This window comes from Trematomus bernacchii, unplaced genomic scaffold (genome assembly GCF_902827165.1).
Source record: "Trematomus bernacchii unplaced genomic scaffold, fTreBer1.1, whole genome shotgun sequence".
Lineage (NCBI taxonomy): Eukaryota > Metazoa > Chordata > Actinopteri > Perciformes > Nototheniidae > Trematomus > Trematomus bernacchii.
Genome location: NW_022987739.1, coordinates 25,960,032 through 25,972,749, shown reverse-complemented (window position 1 = coordinate 25,972,749; position 12,718 = coordinate 25,960,032). Strand labels below are relative to the sequence as shown.

Genomic DNA, 12,718 nt, shown 5'->3' with positions numbered 1-12,718 from the left:
GACAGGAAGTTGTTGTTGCTATGGAAACACCGTGACGGAAATTAACGGAGAAAAGTCATATCTACATATAAAGACGGAGAAAGTAAACAATAAAGTTTATGGTTAAGTGTTAGCACCCCCCGAAGAGGCACAAGCTCTTACGTTGATATTGGAGTTTTCAATAAATTCAATTTGGCTACCAAAAAAACCGAATACGAATATCCGAATAACGAAATTGAAACCCGAATAGTTCACCAACGAACGAATATTCGGGTACAGCCCTAGTTGTTTCCGAGCATGAAATTCACCCGTGTGTTTTTAAAGAGTCAAATAACTGCTTTATGCACACATTGAAAATCAGCATTCAGAAGATCTGTCACTCTCTTTCAGAGTTGTTTTGGTTGTTCTCTAACGTAATATTTAGTAACAGACTGTATTATCTATTATCTAAGCAAAGCAGTAAATCCCTCGCACAGCTTCAGATGAAACAGAGAGAGTTGTGTGTCGGGAGAGATAAGCGAGCCAGATGTGAAGATTTTAACTTTTTTTGAAGATATGATGATGGGGACGAAAAAAGGTGAATTGAATCTGTACAGTAGTTATTCGTCATGATTGTTTACTGAACAATAAACCCAAAGGGGACATGCTTGCAGCTTTATAATGTACATTTAACAGGTGATATATATTTCTCAAAAGCTCAAACTGTTTTGTGATTTAGAGATTATCCAAAAACTTGGACATTATTAAATGAATGTTTTTTAAATTAGCCTTTTCTGGAAAACCTCAGAAACAAATCCTCAAGAGTGTTCATATGTTTTGTTTTAGTTAAGGAGTATGAAGGTTACAATGGACAAGAGAAGAGAAGGAATGAGAAGCGAAGAGACAATTAAAGCAGGAATGTAAAAAATAAGTGGTTGAGAACGGTATAGTTCATACAATTTACGTGATATACGGAGCGACTGCTGCATGCTGGGAGCTCAGCAGGGAGCCTATATTCAGCTCTTTCAGTGCTACACTTCTATTTCTCTCTTCTTCAAAGTCTTCCCATACAAAGTGCACAAATCAATGATTTACAGCAGAGGTTATCTTACCCACACACACCCACACACACACACACACAGACACTCATACTCATACAGAAGCATTACTGGATCCTTCAAAAATGTGTTATGAGAAGGCGAGAAATAAGAGAACAAATTGAGGGGATAAATGGACAGGAACTATTGTATGATCAGAAAAAGGTGGCGGAAAATGAACAAATGTAGCAGCACTCGGTGACGTTAATATCTGGGAGAGGAACTGGAAAGATGTCGAGGTGTGGAGAGAGAAGATGGAGAAGCTGCTGCTGTCCAGGTGGAGTTACTGTTCACTTACAATGGTCCACTGTTCTGAAAAAAGGATGATTAGAGGAGTAAAAGGAGGAGGAGATACAACCCGCCCTCGCACTGATGATGTGACGAGCTGCTAATAGTTCCAGGTCAAAGTCCATCAGATGAAGATTAAACAGGAAGTGGAGTAAGACGAGTAAGAGGAGGGTTCAGGGAGAAGCGAAGGGCTTTCATTCAACCCTGTGTCCCCATGAGTCCAAACAAAAAAAAACACATCAACAGACCCTGTAAAGTCCTCAAGTCAGTCAGTCTGGAAGAGAAACAAACACACTTCCATCAGTACAGTGTCAAACTGACTGTAATCCTTCACAGAAAACCCATAATGCCTCAGCTTGAGTCTGTATGGGAGTAGAGTTTGGTCACTAAAAAATAATAACAAAAAAACAAACAAATCGAGCCTGTATTAGAGCTCGGTCCTTCAGAGTCAGTTCAAGCCAGTCGCGAGGCTGAGCAGCAAAAAACGCCGTCTTTCAGAGAAGACAGAGAGAGAGTCAAAGAGTAAAACATAGAAGAAGAGAGAGGGTCTCTACGTCCCCTCGGGAGGCTCTCCATCATTCCTCTGGTTGATGTCTGCAGTCCAGAAGCAGTAGAGAGTCTGTGGAGCTGAATGTAACTGTGTCCAGTGTTGGTGGGTTGTTTGTCGTTCAGACAGGTGGCGCCCCCTGCTGCTGTGGAGGAGAACAACACTTCCTGTTCACTGCTGAGACGGATCGCTGCCAGGCAGGGTGATGTTGCCCAGGTGGAGCACAGGCAGCGGGTGAGCCTCCGTGTTGAAAACCCAACTGTCAAAGGGCATCAGGTCGTCGCTGGAGAACAGCAGGTACAGATACCTGAGGGGGGGAGGGGGTTAGGAAGGGGAGGAAGTAGAAGAAAAAGGAAATTACATCACTGCAGGTTTGTTAAAGGTCCCCTATTATATTGTTTTTCATCAATATATTACAGGTCTCAGATATATACAAAACATGTCTCTGAAGTGTTTGGCTGAAACACCAAACAGATCATTGCAGCATCCCATAATCCCCTCTGTTTCAGCCCTGTTTCAAAAGTGCTGATTCTCTGTCTGTTACTTTAGATGAAAATAAGGAGCCCCTCCCCACGCCCCTCTGAGAGATATTTGGTTAAAAAGAACACAATGGTGCTCTAGGAGGAGATTCAGGTGATAAGGTGGGTGGGGTTACCTTGGTTGCTGATTGGTTAATGGTTACACAAGCCAAAAAAACGTTATGACATCATAAAGTGGCCAAAATCTGATCAGCTCATTTTCAGACAGGTTTTTATAGAAATGGATCAGGACAAAAAGAGAGAGAATCTTTTTTCCTGAAACTTTCAGAATCTCTTTACACAGAGGGGGCACATGTTGATGTAGAAGAGACATGAAGAAGAGGATTTTGTATAATAGGTGACCTTTAAAATAGAGCAAACAATGTTGGTTTAAGTACAAGCAGCACATAATCCTGACTTTGTAGCTAAATATGTATTAATATGAATGGTGTATTTAGCTATTGCTGTTAAAGCTCGAGTAGTTTTAATCTTACATTGCTTCTATATTCTACTTCAATATTATTTGTTTACTTTATTTGTTTAATATTTATTTCCTTTTTCAGACTTGTGGTTTTGAAAGCAGTTTGTGTCCGATTGGTCACACTGCTCCATCTGGGTATTTCCCTTTAAAAATGTTTTTTTAATTAAAGCTGAAGGGACTTTTAGAACGTGTTGGACAGTACACAACTTTAACTGACGAAATATGTACATTTGGAGGGGTATTTCCACTCAAAAAAAGTTGACCAAGCAACAAAGAAAATGTTAATTTGTGTGCGACGTGAATTTCAGCTACAGATTTATAGTGTTACAATTTAGTGTAAAAGGTTGGGTCTTGATCTCATAGAGAGTTGTAGTCCCATGAATCCAGCTTTACACTGTGTGACATGTTTGTTGCCATATGGACCTAGGAGCTACACAAAACGTTAATATATATACACGTATCATATTTACATTTGCATCTAATTCTAATGGACATACAGTACCATCATTATGTCTGGATTACTGTGACAAAAGGCGGGATTTGATGTTTCTGCAAATTGAAATATTGCGCACAATATATCAGTTATATTCATATACTGTAGATATGAGGTTTCTTATCCTTCATTTGAATTATTTAGGAAACCTGATTAACATTAAAACTAATCTGACAAACACACACAGTGCTGAAGTAATTAAGTTTCACTCGACAGGGGTCTGGATGCTACATCTTTGTGCAGATCAGTGTGGCTGGCAGCCAATCAGGAGGAGCCTGCTGCCGTAGAGCTTTGATGTGATTGGCCGGCAGCCAGTGGACAAAGACTGAGAGCAGAAAGACTCCAAAGGCTGCAGAACATCGAAGCATCCAAATGTCATCATCTCAGGGAGTTAGCAGCCAGTGTGGCACGTGGCCTTTAACGACTTATACACAGAAGACATATTCTCCTGGTGTTTGGTGATGTTTGTTTCAGAGTTTAAGTTTAAAGGGCTGATTAGTAGCAAACAGAGAGACTTACGGAGCAAATAAAGCCCAGTTTGCTCTGTTTTATGATAATGTTTGTCACACAAATTGATTGACAGTAACAACCAGTGGTGGAAGAAATACTCATGGTAGCAATACCAAAGTGAAAAAATACTCTGTTACAAGTACAAGTCCTGCATTCAAACTCGTTTTAAGTAAAAGTTCAAAAGTATTGGCATGAAAATATAGTTATAGTAACAAAAGTAAAAGTATGCTTTATGGCCCATTTCAGAATAACATATTATATGCAACTACTGGATTATAATCAATGATGCATTATTGTGTTCATCTCAGCTGGAAAGATGGAGGTAATTAAAACTACTAGCTATACTGCTGCTGGCTTTCTTTACCAATAATTAGATGTTTATTTATTAGTTGATTATATTTTGTTTTAGCTAATAATCCTAATCTGTAAAGTAACTAGTAACAGCTGATGTCTGTCCTGAATGAACCAACAGTCAAAGATCCACCAGCAGGGGGCGGCAGAGCCACATTGAAGGGTCTGCATTTAGAGCCTCCTCTCCATCAGTGATGCTGATAATGATGCATCAGAGTAGCCATTAGTCAGCATTGAAAACACTGTGTGGCAATACATGGAATAGAAATAACAGCAGATACCAGTGGGTTAACTCCTGTTTGAGTAATGCTGATATGCAACAATTGTATTGACCATAAAATAATGCTTTTACTAGCCCTGTGGTAAGCACATATTCAGCCTATTGTAGGGACAGTAGTAATGGAATAAGAAGGAGCAGCGACAGTGAGATTAGACAAAACTAAAACCTCTAACTTTTAGGTAAACACAAATTCTTAAAGGAGAGGTGTCATGCTTTTCCGGTTATTACCCGTCCCCTTGTGTGTTATGAAGGTTTTTATGCATGTAAACGGTGTGCAGAGTGAAAACCCTCAAAGTACACCCTATAACGAGTAAAACTCTAACACAGAAAATACCTCCCCAAAACGCCTCGTTGGAGATACGTCATTGTCCATTTGATTCTTCCGGGACGGCATGATGTCAAGCCGTACCCGGACGAAATGGACCAATCCGTGGAGCCGTTACCTTACGTCCGCGGAGCCGTTACTTTAAGCCCCCGCTGATTGGTCCAAATTGATTCAGTGAATACAAGTAGTTTACAGAGATGCTGTATGCGAAACCAATGTGAGTTTGGAAAATTGCACAGTATAAATCTATTTTAGTATACCTCAACAATGGAATTATGATCAGTGGAAATGGCCATGACACCTCTCCTTTAACTGATATCGGTTTTAAGAGTGCGGATGTCAACATGCCGTAGTGTTCTTGGGCAAGACACTTCACCCTAAATTGCTCCTGTGGGTGTTGTCCACAGTATTCAGTCTATTACATGTCTAATATATGTAATATGTCATGTAAAGCGATTTGAGCACAAAAATGAAATACCATGAATTATTATTATTTCTTTGCTAAAACATCTTAAATATATTTGGCTGTGCTGTAAAGAGATGCATCGACTGCTCTTCTGTTGAGTTTCTGATAAAGCAGCTGCTAAACGAGTGGTGGGTTAGTTTTAAAAAGGCACTCTCTGGTATCATCAGTTATATCAGTATCACTTTAAAACCTTTCAAATAAACCGGGGTTTTGGGTCTGTCTTTAAGTAAAACATATTTTTTTGTTGAACACCTATGAGTGACATGCTGCTGCTTTTATCTTTGCAAAACAATTCAGCTTATTACATTTTTTTTTAAATAAAGAAAATTAGCAAGTAATGAAGCAATCACTTATTTAGCTGACAGGCCCTTTCAGTCAGCACTAAATCATTGCATTCTCCACCAAACAAAAGTGATTAATTAATTATAACAAGTACAGATGATTCATAGATCAGGTTATTTAACCCTTAGATGCATAAGTGGGTCTTTTTTGACCCGGTGAGGTGGTTTTCTTGAAGTATCTTTGTAATTACATTTTTTTATCATTTCATATTCCAGCTATTCCTCAAAAAACATGTTTTGGATATCATGCCATTCTAATTTTTTATTTAAATTTTAAGAAATTGTAGTTTTTGTATTACTACCACAAGCTTCCATAAGTGGGTCTTTTTGGACCCGGTGAGGTGGTTTTCTTGAAGTATGTTTGTAATTAAAAAAATGTATCATTTCATATTCCAGCTATTCCTCAAAAAACATGTTTTGGATATCATGCCATTCACATTTTTAATTTACATTTTAAGAAATTGTAGTTTTTGTATTAGTACCCCAAGCTTCCATAAGTGGGTCAAAACTGACCCGCATGCATTTCCTATGGAATCCTATGGGAATTTTTTTTTTTTCAAAATGTAAAAGAAATTTCTAAAATTATAAATAGTGAAAAATTAAATATAAAATATTTCTAGTGTGAACCAAAATATAATACTAAATATTATACAAGAGATTTTTCTTAACCAAAATGACAAAAATGTTTGTTTTAAATCGTTGGCTTACTTTAGCGTCTCGGCCAGGAAGAAGCTCTGCTGCACGTCGTCGTAGGTCGGGTTGGAGGAGTAGACGTCCTTCACCCCGGAGAAACCTCCACTCACCCTGCAGTACTTATCAATGGCCTGGAGGAGACAAGGAGGGAGGGAAGAGGAGATGAAGAAGGAAAGGGGACAAATGAGGAAGAAGGAATAAAGGCAACAAATATGGAGGGAAAGGGAATGAAGAAAAAGGATAAAGAAGAATAGTGATAAATAATAAACAGAAATACATAAAAGGAGAGAAATGAAGGTAAAACAAATGATAGGGGGATTACATGGATAAAGACAAATAAGGAGAAGTGAAAGGAAAGGGGGAGAGACAGTGTGAAAGGGAGGGGAGGAGACAAAGAGAGAATGTTTAATAAGCTTACTAATGCATGCTTTAATTAATTTCTTTGCTTGTGACAGATTAGAGCGAGTCCTGGGGAGCCACACAGGAAACAGCTGCAGGAAAAGAAGATTATCACAACACCCCCCCCCCCCCTGCATTTACATGTTTCTCTATAAAAGGTGATTCTTTTCCATCTTCTACACGAATCATTCAATTCAAGTAATGCTGCATCTGAGTGAGTAGAAGTTTAATTTGGGGTCATTTCACAATCTCCTTTTATTACGGTCCATACTGTATTTACCCGAGCTACGTTTATATTTGGACCTTCTTATGTTTAATTTAATGTTTTTTTTCCTATTTTACTTCATCTGTAATTGGACATTTTTCTTGAATATCTTTTTTTTCTACATAAATAACTTTATTTCTTTTAATTGTATTTTATTATTATTGCACAATTTTATTTATATTATTTATTTAGGATCTGTCATGAAACCCAATTTAAACCGGGATAAACAAAACAATATTTTGATTCTACCCTATTATATACAATACTTACCCCTTAATGTACTATTTACGTTTCTGCACATCACGTTCATATCTCACTATTTCATCTTAAACAAATGTCAATATACATTTTACCGCTGCTCAGGTTAGATCAGGGGTGTCAAACTCAAGGCCCGGGGGCCAAATCCGGCCCGCCACTTCATTGTATGTGGCCCACAAGAGCTTGCAAATAATATAATACGTTTATTATAAGGTCATGTGCCGCTTTACAGGAGCACGTTGCCCATAAACTACATGGCCCACAATGCATCTCATTCTGTGAGATGCACACTGAAGAGACTTGCAATTACTTACTAGACTTCTGCTTTCAGGCGTAGTTAATTATGAAGTTATTACCCTATCCGATAATAATCCAATGCAGAGGAAATATTGTAAAATAATACATTATTTTATATATATATATTATGTATATTTATATAGTCTTAAAGTTACCACCGGCCCTTTGAGTGCAACCATTTCTAATGTGGCCCGCGATGACACCCCTGGGTTAGATGCTCAACTGCATGTCATTGTCTCAGTACTTGCACTCAGAGATTTTATTTCAAACATGTGTTTAGTTTTTACTAGCTGAGAAAACAACATGTAATCTGTGTGTTTGTGGACTCTAAGCCACAGTCAGAGTGAGATTGAATCAGATTTATTTAGATGTCAGATGTTGTTTTGGATTGTCTTTAAATCCCAACAAAAAGACACATGGTGACACGGTCTCTCCGGGACACATGTAAGCCACTTTAGGTGCTTTGAATTGTGCTTTAAATCCCCTCTCTGCTTTATTCACTTTGGCTTTCCAGGCTTTATCTCCGATCCTCCACACGACAGATGTAACAGATGTTTTGAGGACAACAAAAACAGCAAACATGGAGGAAAGCCAGCCAGTCAGATAACAGCAGAGCCTCGTTCATTTCAACGGTTTAATGCTCGCTGTTTCTTCACTGCAACTCATAAAAACATTAAGAATAAGCAACATGATGATAGCAAGTCTTCTGCATGTTGCATCCCATGTGTCCATTAGGGCTGCACCAATAACTTAAATGTTATCGAAATCGCAATATAGACACAAAAAAAGCTATATTTAAATTACAGCAAGCACAATATTGGCAAAAAGGCAAAACTATTAGAAAAAATTATGCAAACAAATGTTATCTTCTACTGTGATCACCAGAGATATTGATTCCTAAAATATATGACCTATTCTAAACATATCCATATTTCCTTATTTATTTCTGTTGATTTTTCATTCTAACATCCGCACTTCAAATACAAGATTTAGACATTAATAAATGTGTTAACTGTGGTGCTGATGATTTGTCTTTTTCAGGATTTAGCACCCACCTACTCATCGAAACCGAGTGTGCTGATTTTCTGTCACTTCAGATAACCAAACAATTTATTCCAGATCACACTTCAGTAACTGTGCTGTTTATTTCCCCAAAAGTGTGACATATCAGTGTGCAAGAAAGAAAATGAGAAAATGTCCTCACATATAACAGCGCTGTGCACCACAGAGCTCCTGATGCCCTATCGACTACATGTTGAGCCCTATTTTGCCCTGAGTGGAGTAAAAGTGGTGAAAACAAGTCTAATCTGTGAGCAGGAGCTTCTCCCCTCCACACACACATACACACACACGATTCAGCTCAAGGCTCATCGAAAAGGCAGCGATGTTCCAGCTGGTGAAACCGACTGTTCCCCATTACCTGTGTGCTCTATTGATTTGCAATGAGGACTTGTTACAGTGAAATTGGTGCCACCGTAAAAATGTTGGCAGCATTACACTCCTGCTTATACCTTATTGACTTTCACTACTAACGTGTAATGAGATTGAAAGAATTATCTCTGTCCTTGTCTCTCACACACTCATAAACGACCACTCACACACACCATCACACACGTCTTCTCCCTCCATACCGTCCTCAAGGAGACAAGGAGTTCGGACAATAATGCCTGTTATTCACGGTTTGCTGCGCCCAACGTGGGTTTGCCCTTCTGGATCCAAACTGCAAAATCCTGTGCAACAAACACACACTCACACACACACTTTAATATCAAGCTAAGTGTACCCACCATTATGTCTAAGTGCTTGGAAGACACATAAACAGGAAGCCTTTGCTTTTAAAAAAATGGTCCACTACCCTTCAAATCTATTTTACAGGGTTAAAGTATCTATCCCAGGGATGGGCAACTTTGATGGTGGTGGGGGCCACATAATTGATGTACTGGCCACCAGGGGGCCGCAGATTCACTTGGAACACACACACAAATTCCATGTATTATATGTAATTATTAACAAATATACTAAGTCTGACATCTTCATTGACATGTTACAATCTTTCAGGGAACATCCTCTAATAAGCTCACAAAACAAATATCAGTTCACAGAAATGTTATTTAATTGTGTGGCCATTAAGTGGCATGTTTGTATTGAGCAGGTTATTTAACAGTGGAATAAAACTATTTTAAACTATTGGAAAGCACGGAAAATGTGTGTGCATTGAGATTAACCATTAAGATGACATAAACATGAAGTCATGAACACTAACCCAGACATTAGTTGTCTAACTTGAACCTAACACACTTGTAGCCTGTCTCTGCATTCCCCTTCAACACAGACACCTGTCAACCCGCACTCTGCTGTTCCTCAGCGCCGCTCCCCCTCCCTCCCGCTGAAATTATGAATGAAAAGCGTATAGTAATCATAGATAACACGGCAGGGTCCGTGACAGTTTGTTTTCATCTGATTTCAAATAAACAAAGTCTTGGTTTTTAGAATATTAAACTTGTTTCGCCAAATTCAGATGATAAATACAGCTTTTAAGCTTGTAAAGGCATAATTACAATCGGTAACTTAACGTCACAGCAGGCATAACAACAGCCGGTGTTTCTTGTGAGTGTTTCCCCGGGAAACAAACACAATACACACAAACGCGTCACAGATTATTTTGCAGTTATGCCGAACAAAATCATGTACGCAGCTCGCGACGTAACTAGGAGTCTAGTGGACGGTATCAGTACTACAAGTAAAACATTTAAAAAAAAAAAAAAAAAATACGTTGTTTATACCTGATCTATCCAGTATAACTCTACCTATAAATGTAGAACACACACACACACACACACACACACACACACACACACACACACACACACACACACACACACACACACACACACACACACACACACCACACACACACACACACACAACACACCACACACACACACACACACACACACACACACACACACACACACACACCACACACACACACACACACACACACACACACACACACACACAACACACCACACACCAACACACACACACACACACACACACACACACACACACACACACACACACACACCCACACACACACACACACACACACACACACACCGGTCAACCAGAGGTAAAGGCTGCAGTGAAAAGAGGAAGCGTGACAGAACCAGGTTTAGTGTAGCAGATGGATGCAGCTGGAGTACAGAGAGTGTGAGAGTGTGTGTAGGCGTTGGGGGGAAGGGTTAGCTTTGGGGCATCGCACAGAGAGCATTGCAGGTGTTTGTGAGGAGAGTGTGTGTATGTGTTGCGGATATAGAGACCAATGGAAGAGTAGGATGCTGAGCCTCGTGTGAGCATGTAGAGCCTCAGGTGGTATGTGTGTGTGAAAGAAACATGAAGAGACATACCGTTAAACAGAAAAGGAAAACAAATGTATAGATGGAAAAAATGGAAAAGAGAGAGGGATATGAAAGAGAAAGCATAACAAACAGTACGAGTGTCTAAGATGGCCCAAATCTGAACTTTATACTCATACTAGGCAGGCTTTCAGTGTGTAGTGTGTGCACACCGGTATATTTCTGTTATAAAATTGTTAAATATGTGGTTTTCTATCAGTAACTGCACAAAAGTCATATGTTTATGTGCATAATGCTTGACACTTTACCTTCCCAGTGCACTTCCTGTTTTTGTTTTGTCATTTTCTTTGTGTGTATCACAATCATGGACGCGGGAAGGGGGGTGCTGAGGGGGCTGCATCACTCCCATCTGCGAGGCTCCACTAGCACCCGCACCTCCCCCCCCCCACACGCGGTGCACCTACAGTGTAAGCGCGCCACAGTTTCTCCGCTGCAAGGCTCCACTAGCACCCCCCCCAGCGCATCAGTTTCGCCGCTGCAAGGCTCCACTAGATCCACTCCCCCCCCCCCAGCGCATCAGTTTCTCCGCTGCGAGGCTCCACTAGCACCCCCCCCCCCCAGCGCATTACAGTTTCTCCGCTGCAAGGCTCCACTAGATCCACTCCCTCCCCCCAGCGCATCAGTTTCTCCGCTGCGAGGCTCCACTAGCACCCCCCCCCCAGCGCATCACAGTTTCTCCGCTGCGAGGCTCCACTAGCACCCCCCCCCCCAGCGCATCACAGTTTCTCCGCTGCGAGGCTCCACTAGCACCCCCCCCCAGCGCATCACAGTTTCTCCGCTGCGAGGCTCCACTAGCACCCCCCCCCCAACGCATCACAGTTTCTCCGCTGCGAGGCTCCACTAGATCCACTCCCCCCCCAGCGCATCACAGTTTCTCCGCTGCGAGGCTCCACTAGCACCCCCCCCCAGCGCATCACAGTTTCTCCGCTGCGAGGCTCCACTAGATCCCCCCCCCCCCCCCGCACCCCCAACTCTGACTGACTTCCCGCGTCCCTGATCACAATGGATTTAGCTAGAAACTGTAGTTTAGAAACCCTGTGTTGTTTACTGACAAGTAACGACCCTTTAATCCTGAAAATCTTCAAAACACAAAATGGTGGATTACCAAAATAATAACGGCACAGGATTTTTAAATTACAGCAAGAAGTGACCTTCATGCTGGGAAGAAAATCAGTGCCAGTGTGAGCTAATGCTAGCACATCTATATTCAGCAAAAAGCAAGCTGTAAAGCAGGTCAATCTGAAATGATGCATAGCAACATTTAGTAAAAGTATTATTTGTTCTGTATTTTACTTACAACAATTAAATTACAACTGGCAGCATCTTATATCTGCAGCAAACTAAAGGGGTGATTTTTCTTTGACTTTTCACCTACAAGTGATGAAAAACCACTTTGTCAATCATTTTCTTTATGTTAGCAGCGCAACTTTTCTTAAACTTTGACACTTCTGAATGTTAAATATGCTAAACTGATCAAAACAACATATAGGGTCTTTCATCTATATTACTATGCATGTATAGAAGCGATATGAAATAATGCAAGAGAGGCAAAGACGAGCCCTTCAGCAGCCGCTCTCCTTAGTGTCACTCACGCTCAGTGCAAACACACGTCATGAACACACTTTGGAAATGTATTTGCTTTCAACACGAGTGTGAGCGCACTTACTCCCACTCAGGAAAACAAAGGGAGATAGTTTCACGCTTCAACATGGAAGAAAATAGGTGACAAGAA

General features: G+C 40.4%; 1 protein-coding gene across 1 annotated transcript in view; it reads right to left on the bottom strand.

Moving 5' to 3' along the window:
- Window positions 1–574: 574 nt before the first annotated feature.
- man1a2 (mannosidase, alpha, class 1A, member 2) overlaps window positions 575–12,718 on the bottom strand; it is a 126,247-nt gene continuing 114,103 nt past the window's right edge. The window contains exons 13-14 of the mRNA XM_034147406.1: window positions 6,364–6,479; window positions 575–2,197 (exon numbers count right to left, since the gene is read on the bottom strand). Coding sequence (XP_034003297.1) covers window positions 2,062–2,197; window positions 6,364–6,479 — 252 coding nt within the window. The 3' untranslated portion in view covers window positions 575–2,061. The remainder of the gene's footprint in view (window positions 2,198–6,363; window positions 6,480–12,718) is intronic.